The 15848-nt window shown below is 44.7% G+C and overlaps 1 protein-coding gene across 1 annotated transcript in view; it reads left to right on the top strand.

The window, feature by feature from the left end:
* The window catches only part of LOC139264669 (integrin beta-1-like), a 174930-nt gene extending 162300 nt beyond the window's left edge, over positions 1-12630 (top strand). Inside the window, exons 13-15 of the mRNA XM_070881540.1 lie at positions 40-262; positions 822-983; positions 12108-12630. Coding sequence (XP_070737641.1) covers positions 40-262; positions 822-975 — 377 coding nt within the window. The 3' untranslated portion in view covers positions 976-983; positions 12108-12630. The remainder of the gene's footprint in view (positions 1-39; positions 263-821; positions 984-12107) is intronic.
* Positions 12631-15848: the final 3218 nt, after the last annotated feature.

Genomic DNA, 15848 nt, shown 5'->3' on the forward strand with positions numbered 1-15848 from the left:
ACTGCTGTGTGAGCTAATCGTTTTTACTTTTTTTTGCAGGAAATGGCATTTGCAACTGTGGAATATGTGAATGCTTGCCCAACTTTATAGGCAGTGCCTGTGATTGTTCGTTGTATGTGTCACCATGTATTTCAACTAATGGAGAGATATGTAATGGCAACGGAATATGTGAATGTGGTTCATGCAAGTGCCTGAACACTATGTTCTCAGGACCTACTTGTGAGCAGGGTCCAACTTTTCCTGGTGCCGATACAATACATAAGTAGGTATTCTGTAAATCGTGAGGCTTGTGATCTCTTCATTGTTTCTTCAACAAATCTGTTGGTGTTTAACTCCTTCAAAAAGTAATTAGGGAATTATCTGCTTAGGATGGGGTTTGAAGGCTTTGTGGATGTAGAACCCAATGGGGTGGACTTTCGGTGTGTTGCCGCCTTTGTTTGCGCCCCGGAGGGATGGTAATGGCTGTGGAAATGATTTCCGGTGGGGCGGCCAGCTTCCAGCGCCCCGCCGGGACATTTGGTGCTGGTTTTGCGGGGGGCGCGGAGCAGTACCGTCCGGGAGAGGCGAGTCAGTGTGCAACGCTCCCGGTTGCAACACCATTCTGCAATTTGTTTCCAACGGGACCTGTAGCGCACCCCAGTGGGACCAGCTGCGAAAGCGGGCAGTCCGAGCTGTTCCAGCGGCAGAGAGGGAAGGAACGACCACATGAGGTAAGTGTGAGTGGTTTCTTCTTTTTTACTTTTGTGATCATGTTTATGTGGGGTGACCAAGGTATTGGGAATGTTTTTTGTAATTTTTTGGGGGCAATTTTTTTTTTCCAGGAAAGTCTCTCTTGGGGCGCTCGAGGACGGGCTCTTTACTTCGAGATTTTCAGTTATGTCCTCCAAGGGTGTGAGTATTTGGAGTTCGGCCTCGCCACCACTAGTCTTCCTTTGCTCCATCCTGTTGTGTGGAATTTTGGCCTGCAAAACATAGAATGGTTGGTGAGTACCACTGTGATAATGCATCAGAAATGAGGGCACAAGGGTGTCGCTGACACGCAGCTGTAACTGTGAGATGAGAGGGAGCCTCCATTGTGCAAACACACACACACACATATATATATAGGCCTCAACAATGAAATGCTGCTTCAGTGACTATATAGTTGTTGTGTATCTGTAAAGCATGCACTCCCATGTTCCGCCACCAGGGTGCTCATCCCCTGAAGTCCCAAGGGATCCCAGCATCCCTTGGGAGCACTGTGCATAAGCCTGTTCCTCACTCTGGAGTGTCTTATTAAAGACTGAGGTCACTGTTACTTTAACCTCCCTGTGTGCAGCCTCATCTGTGTTAGGAACACAATAATAGTGAAGGTGGGAAATAAGAGAATGATGAAGGAGAGACTCCCCGATGCAAGGTCAGCAGTTGGTGGAACAGGTACTCACTTTCATCAGATGGGTGATATTGTTCAGCCGTTTTCTGCGCTGCGTGGCCGTGTGGATATGAATGGAGGTCCCTGAGACCTCCACAGCAATCACCCTCCAGGCATTGGTAAACACCTCGTGAGTGGGTCTCCCCGTGTCTGGGCACAGGACTCACCTCCTTCCCTCGACACCCTGCATCAGGGTCTCCAGCTCAACGTCCGAAAATCACGTTGCCTTTCTTGGTCCAGCAGCAGCAGCCATCCTTGAACACAATTCCTTCCCTCCTCGGGGCCTAGATTCAAACCCCAGCCTTTAAGAAGGCCAGGGAGCAGCTAGTTCGTTAGCTTCAAATGACCAGAAGGCTGAATTTCCCCGTGGTAATGCCGCCCCAATCAACCAACCCACACCGCTGCAAACTCCCGATTCCCGACGGTCATTACTGTCGGACGTCATTTTTTCCAAAAAATCCGTGCAAACCGATCGAGTGGCCGCCGCAAACAGCAGCGGTAATGGAACCAAAAAAGATGGTAGGTGCACCAGGTTTCTGGCGGCCTGAATTCTGGCCCCATTCAGCCATGCAGTTAGGAAAAATGGGGCAGTGAAGCATTCTGCTGCAACTCTGCATGCTAATGACAACAGGTGGGTAGCATACGCTCAGTATCCACCTCTATACTGCAACATAGAAACAAAGCCACCACATCAGTGGCATAAAGAACAGAAAGTTGCCGCAGAGGTGATCCAGAACAGTAGGAAAGGACCATGACAAGGTGTAAGAGGACTGGATGGAGGAAATGGGAGTGAGGCATTGCAGTCTGATTCTCACTCATAGGTACTCAATCTACAGGGTTTACTGACCTTGGGAGACTTGCCTTGATACCTCAACCCATCAATGCATTAGAAGGCTATGCTCCTCTCCCCCACCCCCGCCCCCGACCTCCCATAGATTACTGAGGAACTAGGTCAGTTGCTGAAAAAGATGTGGATTTAGAAAACATAGACATAGAAACATAGAAAATAGGTGCAGGAGTAGGCCATTCGGCCCTTCGAGACTGCACCGCCATTCAATGAGTTCATGGCTGAACATGCAACCTCAGTACCCCATTCCTGCTTTCTCACCATACCCCTTGATCCCCCGATTTGCGAGGTGACAACACGTTTCAGGACTTTGGAACACGTTGTGTATGGAGAAAGAGTCAGACTAAACACTGTGAGCTCAAAGTAAAGTGTGACCTTAGTCTTTTATTGCAGGTCTCCAACCACAAGGAACATTTTACCCAAGAACGTGCCTGCATAGTCGACGTGTACCCTAGACCATGGTTTGGAGGGCCAAGACCATAAACTTAGCGGCGCCTCCCTGAGTACATTGCTTAACTGCAAGCATGTATTACATCTGTGAACGCAGGACTCTAAGTCCGCATCGATTCCGGGCCACCACACGTGGGATCTGGGTATTGCTTTCATCATTACGATGCCTGGGTGGGTACTGTGGAGGTCATTGATAAAGGCGTCTCTGTCCTTCTTGGGGACCACTACTCGATTGCCCCACAGAAGGCAGTCTGCCTGTATAGACGTTTCATCTTTGTGCCGCTGGAACTGCTTTATCTCTTCCTGCATTTCCACTGGGACACTGGACCAGCTCCCGTGAAGAACACAGCTTTTGACTAGAGATAATAAGGGGTCCTGGCTTGTCCAGGTTTTGATCTGCCAGGCAGTGATGAGTGATTGCTCACTTTCAAATGCTTCCATAACCATGGCTAGATCTCCGGGCTGCGTCATTTCCACCCCCGTGGTGGGCAATGGCAGCCTACTGAGAGCTTCGGCACAGTTTTCTGTGCCTGGCCTGTGGCGGATGGTGTAGCTGTATGCGGACAATGTGAGCGCCCATCTCTGGATGCGGGTAGATGCATTGGTATTTATCCCTTTACTCTCGGAAAACAGGGATATAAGTGGCTTATGGTCAGTTTCCGATTCGAATTGTAGCCCAAGCAGATATTGATGCATTTTCTTTACCCCATAGACACACGCTAACGCTTCTTTCTCAATCATGCTGTGGGCTCTCTCAGCCTTAGACAGACTCCTGGACGCATAAGCAACCGGTTGCAGTTTCCCGAAATCATTAGCTTGTTGCAATACACACCCCACGCATCACATGCTAGTACCAAATGCTTACATGAATCATACAACACAAGCAATTTGTTTGAGCATAACAATTTTCTCGCTTTTACAAAGGCATTTTTTGGCTTTTGCCCCAAACCCATTCGTCCCCTTTTCATAGTAAGACATGCAGCAGTTCTAACAGTGTGCTGAGACCCGGTAAGAAGTTACCAAAGTAGTTCAGGAGTCCCAGAAACTACCGCAGTTCCGTCACGTTCTGTGGCCTCGGTGCGTTCTCGATTGCCTTCGTCTTCGCTTTGGTGGGCTTGATGCCGTCCACTGCAATTCTCCTTCCCAGGAACTCTACTTCAGGTGCAAGGAAAATGCACTTCGAGCGTTTTAACCTGAGCCTCACGTGGTTGAGTCGACTAAGAACCTCTTCCATATTCTGCAGATGCTCGACTGTGTTCCAACCTGTGACCAAGATGTCGACCTGGACGACCATGGTGTGCAGGATCGACTTCAGTAAGCTTTCCATGTTTCTCTGGAATATCGCCGCCACTGATCGGATTCCAACCGGAATCTGTTATAAACAAAAAGACCTTTGTGCGTGTTGATGCAGGTGAGGGCCTTCGATGATCCCGCCAGCGTTGCAAAGAGGTCATCGGCCTTTGGTAGTGGGTATTGGTCCTGCGTCATGTAGGCTGAAGTCAGATCCAGCTTCGTTAACGTCTTTCCTCCCACCAGCGTTGCAAAGAGGTCGTCGGCCTTTGGTAGTGGGTATCGGTCCTGCAGGCAGAGCGATTGATAGTTACTTTGAAATTGCCACAGATTCTGACAGTGCCATCTCCCTTGAGGACTGGGACGATAGGACTGGCCCACTCATTGAACTCAATCGGGGAAATGATGCCCTCTCTGCAGCTGGTCTAGCTAGATCTCTACCCTTTCTCTCATCATGTACGGTACTGCTCTCGCCTTGTGATGGATGGGTCGCGCCTCCGGAATTGGGTGGATCTGCACTTTTGCTCCTTGGAATTTCCCGATGCCTGGTTCGAACAACGAAGGAAATTTGTTTAAGACCTGGGCACACGAAGTGTCGTCAGTGGGCGATAGTGCTCGGACGTCGTCCCAGTTCCAGCGTATCTTTCCCAGCCAGCTCCTGCTGAGCAATGTGGAACCATCGCCAGGCACCACCCAGAGTGGTAGCTTGTGCCCCGCTCCATCGTAGGAGACCTTTACGGTGGCACTGCCAATTACAGGTATCCGTTCTTTCGTGTAAGTTCTTAGTTTTGTTCGAACTGGAGTTAAGACTAGCCTTGAGGCCTTTTTGCACCACAACCTTTCGAAAGTCTTTTTGCCCTTGATATACTGGCTCACGCCCGTGTCCAGCTCCATTGACACCAGGAGTCCATTTAGTTCAACATTCAGCATTATCGGGGGACAATTCATGGTGAATGTGTGCACCCCATGTACCTCTGCCTCCTCGGTCTGAGGCTCTGTTTCGTTGTGATCCTCCGTGGATCTGTCCTCCTCTGCAACATGGTGCTTGGCAGGTTTAACAGGCTTTGCAGCTCGCCTGCACACTCGTTGGAAGTGTCCCATTGTTCCACAGCCCTTGCAAATGTACTCTTTGAATCGGAATGAATGGAAATGATGATCACCCCCGCAGCGCCAACAAGGTGTTAATGGCCTTGCATTCATCACCCTTGATGGTGGACTCTGAGACATCTGCGGACGTGTAGCTGCAGGTATGTGTGACCTGCCCTGTATGTTACGATTCGAAAACAACATCATTTTGTTCACAATACTTGTGTGCTGAGAGATTTGCTTCGTATTGTCACTGGTGGCAATGAACACCTGGGCTATCGCTATGGCCTTACTCAAGGTTAGGGTCTCTACAGTCAAAAGTTTGCGAAGTATGGTTTCGTGGCCAATGCCAAGTATGAAAAAGTTTTTGAGCATGTGCTCCAAATGTCCTTCAAATTCGCAATGTCCTGCAAGGCGCCTTAGCTCGGCGACATAACTCACCACTTCCTGGCCTTCAGACCTTTTGTAGGTGTAGAACCGGTACCTCATTACGCTTTCCTTCAAGTTCAAATGCTCTCGGACCAGTGTGTACAAATCATCGTACGATTTCTTCATGGGTTTCGCTGGAGTGAGCAGATTCTTCATGAGGCCATATGTTGGTGCCCCATAGACAGTGAGGTGGATCGCCCTTCGTTTGGCAGTGCTCTCTTCTCCATCTAGCTCGTTGGCCACAAAGTATTGGTCAAGTTGTTCCACAAAAGTTTCCCAATCATCTCTGTCTGAGAATTTCTCCAGGTTGCCCACTGTTCTCTGCAGTTTTGGGTTCGCTATCTGTATCTCATCGCCAGTTGTTGTGTCTGGAGACAGAGTCAGACTGAACACTATGAGCTCAAAGTAAAGTGTGACCTTAGTCTTTTATTGCAAGTCTCCAGAGTGTTTCTCCAATCTGTGAAGCCTCCTTAAATACCTGTGCTCCCAAGGGATTATGGGATCCCTTGGGACTCCAGGGGATGAGCCCTCTTGTGGCTGTACAGAGTAAATACAAGTTTACTTATATAACAGAACGGAAATGGAGGTTGGAGATAGGAAGATAATTTGCTAGAAAAGAAGGGTCAGGGGTGTCTTTTTTTTTTAGGAGCGTGGTGATGACGGTAGATTTGAAGGGGAGGGGGCCAGTACCTCAGGAAAGGGAACCATTAACAATGCCTGCCAAGATGGGGACCAGGAAGAGAAGTTAGGTGATCAGCAGTTTGGTGGAAATATGGTTGAGGGAGCAGGAGGTGGATCTTCAAAGAAAATCTTCAAGGAAAAAACGAGGCCTCTGTGTTTGCGAATTATTCTCTCTATATTCTGTATTAATCATTCTCTGGAGCTGTATTGCTGTAGGGCACCTTTTCAAGCGGTCCGGGGAAATTCAGCTCCATGGCAGTTTCTGTACGAGAGGCATCAAATGAATAGCTTTTGAGATTTCAAACAATACTGCCTCAGGAGTACATTAGAAGTACGGTGATTTAGAAGCTGGATAGTCAAGAAATAGACATCTGTAATTACAGTTACATTTTTGAAAGAAAAATGAGCAAGGTTTAAAGCAGGTACAATTTACCATATTGTGGTCCAGCCTGCTTCTGATGTATTGCTGATGCCCATAATGGACACATTTTATGAGTGGATATTGAAGCATTTATGCCTGAGATTAATACTGGTGGCATTTATGACCGTGTTAGCATATATAAGAATTTTTAGCATGGGGGGGGATAGCTGGGGTAGATTTACCAAAGAACATGATCACATATTAAAAATGTCATCCTTTTCCTGTAAACTGCAAAATCTCATTTGTGCTTGAAGTCTTACTGGGGGGCATGTATAACTGAAAATCCAGATGATGGGTTACCCAGTGAGCTCGTCACACTAATTTCGCAGTCACACCTTATCTTTGTCTTCCTCTGAATTATCGATTTAATTAATTGGGCTGATTGAACAAGTATTAGGCGAATTTGCTGCTGATTTGGCATCTAAGTCTGCCATATGCAGTTCTTTGTTCTTTTCACAAGTGATAAATGAGTGGAAGGGACATTATTTTATCAAATGATGGACACTTGGAGAAATGACTGTGCTACTTCATATAGCAAAAAGACTCGGGGGCATGTGGTCATTATCCATTGTTAACAATGAGTGATGATGTGATATTAACAGTTAGAGACTCATGCCTTCAGAATGTTCAACCATTTTGCTGTCTAGACTTTTGGTAAAGCCAAGCTCACATTTACTGATTTATTACAATTTTGATTACATAATGCTTGCAGTCAGCACTGACCAAGAAAATAAGCCTTACTGTCTCAAAATAGAGTCTTCAAATTATCAATTTGAATTTCCCAAATGTTTCACATATTTTTGGAGACTCTTATTTTTCCTTATTAAGCTGAGGAATGTCAATGCTGCAGCAGGGAACATTTTCCAATATCAGCCACCCAATGGCACTGTTGGGTGCTCCTGGAATAAGAAGTATAGGAGAGTAAGAATCAGACCAGAGTTTCCTCCACTCTGCTCCAACAATGGACAGATTTCCTCTGTGTATCTTTTTTAATGAAAAAACAGGCTTACGCTTTTATTATGCACAGAATATGGTGGCCTTGGTACTGGACTAGCAACCCAGAAGTTGAGAGTTTAAATGGCCGTCAACTTTGTCCAAAGTCAGCAGCTGGTAAGCCTCCAGGCCCAAAGATCTATAGGGGTAATATCTTTGTGCGTCTTCCTTGGACAAGTTTGTTGCTCTGTTCCATTCCTATGATCTGAGGGAGGCTAGGTGCACTGCCTAGTGCCTATTTATTCTGGGTGCCCTTTCTAATGGATACCCGCCCAGCGTACCTGCAGAAATATGAAATGACTCTACCATTAGGGCCCCCCTGCATCATTTGACATGGTTGCGTCTGCCCTCCCCTGCCCACCTTGGGGGATCTCTAAGAAAGATCTGGGTAACATAAATGGGTAGAGACTCAGTGTAACAGATCACCACACCTTATTTTTCTGCATTATTCACAGGAATTGCATGTTCCCTGGAAACGAATGAGAAAAAAATTGACCATTAGAACATTCCTATAAAGCTAATGGATAACTTCAACAACAGCACCATCTTATAATTATATAGCGCCTTTAAGGTCATATGATGTCCCAAAATCTTTCACAGAGGCACACCAGACACCAAGGAGAAGGCTCAGGGTTGGTGACTGAAGGCAAAATCAAAGAGGTGGATTTTGGAAAGGCGAGAAGCGAGAAAGTGAAGGGGTTTAGCGCGAGCATTCAGAATGTGGGGTTTTTTGGGTTGAAGTCTCTGTGAATGGAGGCGATGGAAGGGGGGGGTTCAAGAGAGGCTAGTGTTGGAAGAACAGAGGTGCAACAGGGCATAGACTGGAGGAGGTTGCAGAGCTAGGGAGAGCTGAGGCCATGGAGAGATTTGTAGATGAGGACAAGGATGTTGAATATTGATATGTTGGGGAACAGGAAGCCACTGAAAGTTGGCAAGGGCAGGAGTGATAAATGAATGTGACTTAGTGCAAGATAGAATGTAGGCAGTGTTATTTTGGACAAGTTGCAATTTTTAATCTTTCTACAATGCAAACATTTAAATATAGTTTACATTTCTCTTTCAAGTCCTATTAAAACAATTTTAATAGACTTTACAAGTTCACCTTATGGGTGCTTTTGTAACTGTGTCAGGCTTTTATTCTCATGTTACAGGTATTAATATATGTCTGTGCATGGTAGTTGTTCTGCATTCTCCCACCGGAGGCAATAGATTCTCTTTATCTACCCTATCAAATCCTGAGGAACACCGCTTGTCACATCCCGGCAATCAGAGAACATTCCCTTTATCACTATTTTCTGTCTCCTACCTCCCAACCAATTACCAACCTACATCACAAGATTACCACCAATCCCATGCGCTTTCATTTTTGCTCATAGGTGGCCCAGACTAATTTACCCTCTTTCTATTTACAGTGCCAATTCTTGGGTCTGCACAAATATATGGTTGAATAGCTGAAGTCAAGAGATCAGGATCACTGACACAAGCCCATATCAATAGCACACACTGTGCTACAGTACTGCCTAAACGTTTAATACTTGTTACATAAGGAATAACTTGACATCATAGCCATATATTTGAACCATAGTAATTGCAGTGGAGAAGGAATTCATTCAGCCCATTAGGTCTGTGCCAGTACTAACTCTTCAACAGGAGCTATCTACTCTGAACCCATTTGTTTTGCCTTTTCTGTATCCTTTTATAGAATTATTCAAAATACCCCATAGAAAGAGCCGAGTAAAATTAACCATATTATACAATACACCAGTTAGTCTAACATCAGTTGTGTGAAAACAGTTAGAATTCATAATTCAAGATCAAATTATTGAACATTTAAAGATGCATGGGATGGATTTGTTAAAGGAAAGTCATGTTTGCCAAATTTAATAGAGCCTTTACTTCATTAAAGTGGCTGAGAAAACGGTTTAAAATGCATATGGGACCCTGGGCTTCATAAATAGAGGCATCAAGTACAAAAATAAAGAAGTTCTGATGGACCTTTATAAAACACTGGTTCAGCCTCAACTAGAGTATTGTGTCTAATTCTAGGCACAGCATTTTAGGAAGTATGTGAGGCGTTAGAAAGGGTGAAGAAAAGATTTACGAGAATGATTCCAGGGATGAGGGACTTCAGTTATGTGGATAAACTGAAGAAGCTGGGGTTGAGAGGAAATTTGATCAAGGTGTTCAAAATCATAAGAGTCTAGACAGAGTAGATAGAGAGAAACTGTTCCCATTGGCAGAAGGGTCAAGAACCAGAGAACACAGATGTAAGGTGACTGGCAAAAGGCGACTTGAGGAAACACTTTTTTACACAGCGAGTGGTTAGGATCTGGAAGGTTGGTGGAGGCAGACTCAATCATAGCTTTCAAAAGGGAATTGGATAAGTAACTGAAGGAAAAAAAATTGCAGGGCTACGGGGAAAGGACTGGGGAGAGGGACTAGCTGAAGTGCTTTTTCAGAGATCCGGCATGGACTCAATGGGTCGAATGGCCTCCTTCAGTGCTGTAACCATTCGATGATTCGAGGTGACTTTACAAGAAGTGACTGTACAGTTGAAGGCAATGCAGCAGATGTGTATATATAGATTTTAAGAAGTAATTTGACAAGGTGTCTGACAAGAGGCTTGTTACAAAAAGTTGGCTTATGTTATAAGAGGAAATATAGCAGCATGGATAGAGGTTACTGGTGAACAGGGAACAAAAGATTAGGGTTAATTGGTGTTAATGAGTTTGGAAAAGGGTTAGAAATGGTATACTTCAGGGGTCAGTGCTGGGTAAATTTTATTCTTGAGATATTATATATATATTTACATGATTTGAACTTGGGTGGAGGGAGCACAACATTGAAATTTGCTGCTCAGACAAAAGTAGTGGAGTTGTGACGAAGACCACAAAAGATCTCATAAGGACATAGACAGGTTAGCAGAATGGGCAGATAGGTGGAAGATGCAATTTAACACGGATACATTTGAGGAATTGCATTTTAGGAGGAAGAGCAAAGAGTAGGCGTGTATACTCAATGGAAAGATGCTGAAGAATGGGAGGGTGCAAATACATAGGGCTCGATTTTCAGTATTCTGCCCCCCCTGTTGGCGCCCCGGTAAGTGCTTCCCTGTGGGTTCCCAGCTTACAGTGCCCCGTCGACACTTTCAGTGCTGGTTTCGACAGGGCACGGAGCAGTACCGCCCAGAAGAGGCGAGCCAATGTGCAACGCCCCTGGTTGCAACAGGCTCAATTTTTGGCTGCCGCCCATGAAACAGTGAGGTAAGCAATGTCGACCTCGGGTAAGCGAGATTGTTCTTTATTTATTTGTTTTTGCTATTTATGTTGTGGTGGTGTGAGTTATTTATTGGGAATGTTTTTGGTGGGGTTTTTTCAGGTTTTATTCCGTCCCCCAGGCCTCTCTTAGAGCGCTCCGAAGCTGACTGTTTACCTTGGAATTTTCGCTTGCTCAGCCAGCCTAGCGTCCTAAGAGAGGTGTGTAACGCCTCCCTTAGCGCTCCAACCCACATTCCGGGCCCAGCTGACTAATTTTGCTGACTGAGACGCAAACTGTTCCCGGGCGCAAACTTTACCGCCCTTCTGCCATTACCGCCCCGAAATGAGCAAAGCTGAAAATCCAGTCCTATAATTCCTTAAAAGGCACAGTGCAGGTAGATAAAACATTAAAAAGGCCAGTGCCATTCGGGTCATAGTAAGGAATACATTACCAGAGGGAATAGTTGAGATTGAGACCATTGCATATTTTAAGGGAAGAGTAGATTAACATTTGAAGCAGGGGAAGATTTAGGCTATAGCGAGAGTGGGATTAGTTTTGGATTGCTTTAGCAAAGAGCCAGTACACACACTATCACCAAATGACTTCCTTCAATGCTGCAAATATCCATGATTCTATTTGCGCAAGAGATGCCTCTCTGGTTTACAAGTCTTATATGAGGATTACAGTAAGAAATGGAAACAAATTGTTACTTCAAGCCTGCTGCGCAATGTATGGTGGTGGGGGTGTGGGGGGGATGGGAGCCGGAGGGCGCGGAGGATGGGGGGGGATCAATTTTATTGATACTTATGTTTAGCACCACTGTAAATGCTTTTGAATTTTTTAAAAGGTGCTTCCAGTGTTGCAGAGTAATTCTTTCCCCTGCATGGCCAGTGTGTTTTCTTCTCTGCTGTGAAATCTTGCACAGTATAGACTGAAGTTTGCCTCCTTCCTCCCTACTCAGTGGGATATAAAAGCACAATAATGCACTTTCATGTTGTTTCCTGGAAATACAGAACATTTAAGTAAATAAAATTTGTGGTCTTGTGATTTCTTGCTTCTTTTGAGCAGGTGATCACTGTGGATTTCGCAGTTCATCCTAGTTATTTAAAAATTGCTATTTATTAGTTATATTTATTTCAGTCAACAAATATAAACAGTACTTTTGTTTTAACTTTAAAAAGTCCTTTAAATCAGCATATGTTGCAATTCAATAACAAAAGCGATCAATTGTTCTGTTGCAGATCGGTGCTAAATCTAAAGTGCACAGCTGGGATCACAGAGGATGAGCAGAGCTGAGCTGAGCTGAGCCGCCCCTGCTTTGGTTATAGACATTGAGAGCCCTGAATCATTTCTCCCTGGGATCTCAGGTGGGGGTGAGCAAAACCCCATGAAGAGGACATTTCATTGTGCAGAGACCTACGATGAAATCACATATTTTTATTACAACATAATCAATGTACATGCGTTCTCTATAAAAGCGTTCTCTATAAAATACTGTTAGATGCCGTGTTGGCTATTCTGTATCCTCAGTTTAGTTGGTGCCAGACTTGCAGTACTTTCCTGTATGCTGTGCACTATGTCTGCAGTAACCAGTGTAATGCATTTTGGGGGGAAATAATACAGTAGACACTTCTTTCATAATACTTCAAACTATTTCTAAAGCTGGACGCAGTATGTAACATCAGACATGGATGTTATTTACAGATTAAAGTGTATAACAGTCGTATTATCTTGAATGAATATAACCAGACAATTATCACTTAAGCAATCTCCTGAGTTTGTCTTTATTTTCTATTTCTCGAACACATTGTAGTATAAATCTTTGCGGGGCTAATATATTTTGTTCCTCGCAATAAGTCAGAATGGATGGATACTGACTAGGGAAATATCTGGTTAGTGTAAAGTGATTGCACAATTTGTGCTCCTCTGTTTGCTCAGTGGGTACCATTGTTGAAATACTACTAGTACCTGTAGTAGTAGATAAGTGAGAGTCTATAAGGTCTCAACCTCTCTTGCAGTATAGAATTGAGGTCATCCATGTCTGCACCTTGGAGCTTGGACCCCAAAGCTTCCGTGTTTGCAAGAGATGATCCTACTGATGCTGAAATTCTGTGGGGATTCTACTCTCGACCACTTCAGCATTCACCTCCTCTCTACCAGTGTCTCACCGTAACTCCCAATAGGAGACCAGTGGACTCTCCAGTGCAATGTCATAAATGGCTATTTTCAGTCATTCCTCGTTGGTTAGTTATTTTCATCCTCCTGATTTTTTTCTCATATCCAATGGGTATTTTTAAATGTTAACTATTCACCAATCCCATTGCATAAAACCTTTCTGCCACACTTTCAATTTTCTCCCAACTAATATTCTCCCCCCCCAAAATTCTACTCAGTCACATTTCTGTTTAAAAAAAAATCTCTGCCATAAAACCACTTCAACAGTTCATCACCCATCTTACTAAATACCAATTAAATAACATTAATCAAAAAACATTGAAACAAACTTGGCTCCAGCAATTTTTTACTCTACTTCCACAAACATGATTTACCCAAAAGAGCTTTGTATATCATATACTCTGGATAAAAATCCCACCCCCATAGAGCAAGTTATTATTTAAATGGAGAAAAATTGTAAAGTGCTGCAGTACAGCAGGACCTGGGGGTACTTGTGCATGAAAAACAAAAGGATAGTATGCAGGCACAGCAAGTGATCAGGAAGGCAAATGGTATATTGGCCTTTATTGCAAAGGGGATGGAATATAAAAGCAGGGAAGTCTTGCTACAGCTATACAGGGTATTGGTGAGGCCACACTTGGAATACTGTGTGCAGTTTTGGTTTCCATATTTATGAAAGGATATACTTGCTTTGGAGGTAGTTCAGAGAAGGTTCACGAGGTTGATTCCGGGGATGAGGGGGTTGACTTATGAGGAAAGGTTGAGTAGGTTGGGACTCTACTCATTGGAGTTCAGAAGAATGAGAGGTGATCTTATCGAAACGTGTAAGATTATGAGGAGGCTTGACAAGGTGGATGCAGAGAGGATGTTTCCACTGATAGGGGAGACTAGAACTAGAGGGCATGATCTTAGAATAAGGGACTGCCCATTTAAAACAGAAATGAGGAAGAATTTCTTCTCTCAAAGGGTTGTAAATCTTTGGAATTTGTTGCCTCGGAGAGCTGTGGAAGCTGGGACATTGAATAAATTTAAGACAGAAATAGACAGTTTCTTGAGCGATAAGGGGTTATGGGGAGCGGGCAGGGAAGTGCAGCTGAGTCCATGATCAGATCAGCCATGATCTTATTGAATGGCGGAGCAGGCTCGAGGGGCCGTATGGCCTACTCCTGTTCCTATTTCTTACGTTCTTATGTTCACAATTCCCACCTAGCTGCTGAAGCCCTGTGGAGTCATAATAATAATAACTTTTATTTATATTGCGTCTTTAATGTGGTAAAATGTCCCAAGGCGCTTCACAGCAGTGTTACAAGAAAAAACAGAAACATTTGACACCGAGCCACAAAAAAAGAAATTAAGGCAGATGACCAAAAACTCGTTTAAAGAGGTAAGTTTTAAAGAGCGTCTTAAAGGAGGAAAGAGAGGTAGAGAGGCGGAGAGGTTTAGGGAGGGAGTTCCAGAGCTTGGGGCCCAAACAGCCGAAGGCACGGCCACTGATGGATAATGAGGGATGTTCAAGAGGGCAGATTTTGAGGAGCGCAGACATCTTGTGGAGTTGTGAGGCTAAAAAAGATTACAGAGATAGGGAGGGGCAAGGCCATGGAGTGATTTGTAAACAAGGATGAGAATTTTGAAATCGAGGCGTTCTTTAATTGGGAGTCAATGTAGGTCAGAAAGCACAGGGGTAATGGGTGATCTTGACTTGGTGCAAGTTAGGACGCGTGCTGCTGAGTTTTGGATGACCTCAAGTTTATGTAGTATAGAATGTGGGAGGCCAGCCAGGAGTGAGTTGGAGTAGTCAAGTCTAGAGATAACAAAGGCATGAATGAGGGTTTCAGCAGCAGAAGAGCTGAGGCAGGGGCAGGCAATGTTACAGAGGTGGAAAAAGGCAGTTTTAGTTTTGCCGCGGATATGTGGCTGGAAACTCATTTCAGGGTCAAATATGACACCTAGGTTGCAAACAGCCTTGTTCACCCTCAGACTGATGCTAGGGAGAGGGTGCAAACTTTTCCCAGGCGGTATCAGGACTGCCCCACCGCCATTACCGCCCCATAAACTCAAAAGCCGAAAGTCCAGCCCATGAAGTCAGAAATTACCCCTTTACTGCCCAACCACAGCTTTTTGGGATGGGGTGGTGGGGTGCACTGTGAATAAGATATATCTCAGGACTTAAAATGGCATGTGAATTAATTTGGCATTAATGCAGTCACATAAATTTGTTCGTGAGTTTTCAGATACTATATGTATTATGAAAATATGTCACAGAAATGGACCTCAAGAACCATTGGGTTCTAAATCCAAAAAGCCCGGGACTTGGTGCGAGTTAGCCCATGGGCAGCCGAGCTTTGGCAGACCTCAAGTTTACGTAGGGTAGAATGTGGGAGGCCAGCCAGGAGTGCGCTGGAAGAGTCAAGTCAAGAGGTAACAAAGGCATGGATGAGGGCTCCAGCAGCAGATGAGTTGAGGCAAGGGCAGAATCGGGCGATGTTATGGAGGTGGAAATAGGTGATCTTGGTTATGATATGGATAGGTGGCTGGAAGATCATTTCAAGGTCAAATATGACACCAAGTTTGCGAACAGTGTGGTTCAGCCTCAGACTGATGTTAGGGAGAGGGATGGAGTCAGTGGCTAGGGAACGGAGTTTGTGGCGGAGATCGAAAACAATGGCCTCGGTCTTTCCAGTATTTAATCTTCTTCTTCTGAGGCAGTCCCTCGGAGTCGAGGATGTATTTACGACAAAAAGGGGAGTCAATTTGACTTTGGGTGATAATGTAAAATGGGCAATATGAATTCAATCACCTGTTACATA

Source organism: Pristiophorus japonicus, chromosome 5, assembly GCF_044704955.1.
Source record: "Pristiophorus japonicus isolate sPriJap1 chromosome 5, sPriJap1.hap1, whole genome shotgun sequence".
In the NCBI taxonomy this organism is placed as follows: Eukaryota; Metazoa; Chordata; class Chondrichthyes; family Pristiophoridae; genus Pristiophorus; species Pristiophorus japonicus.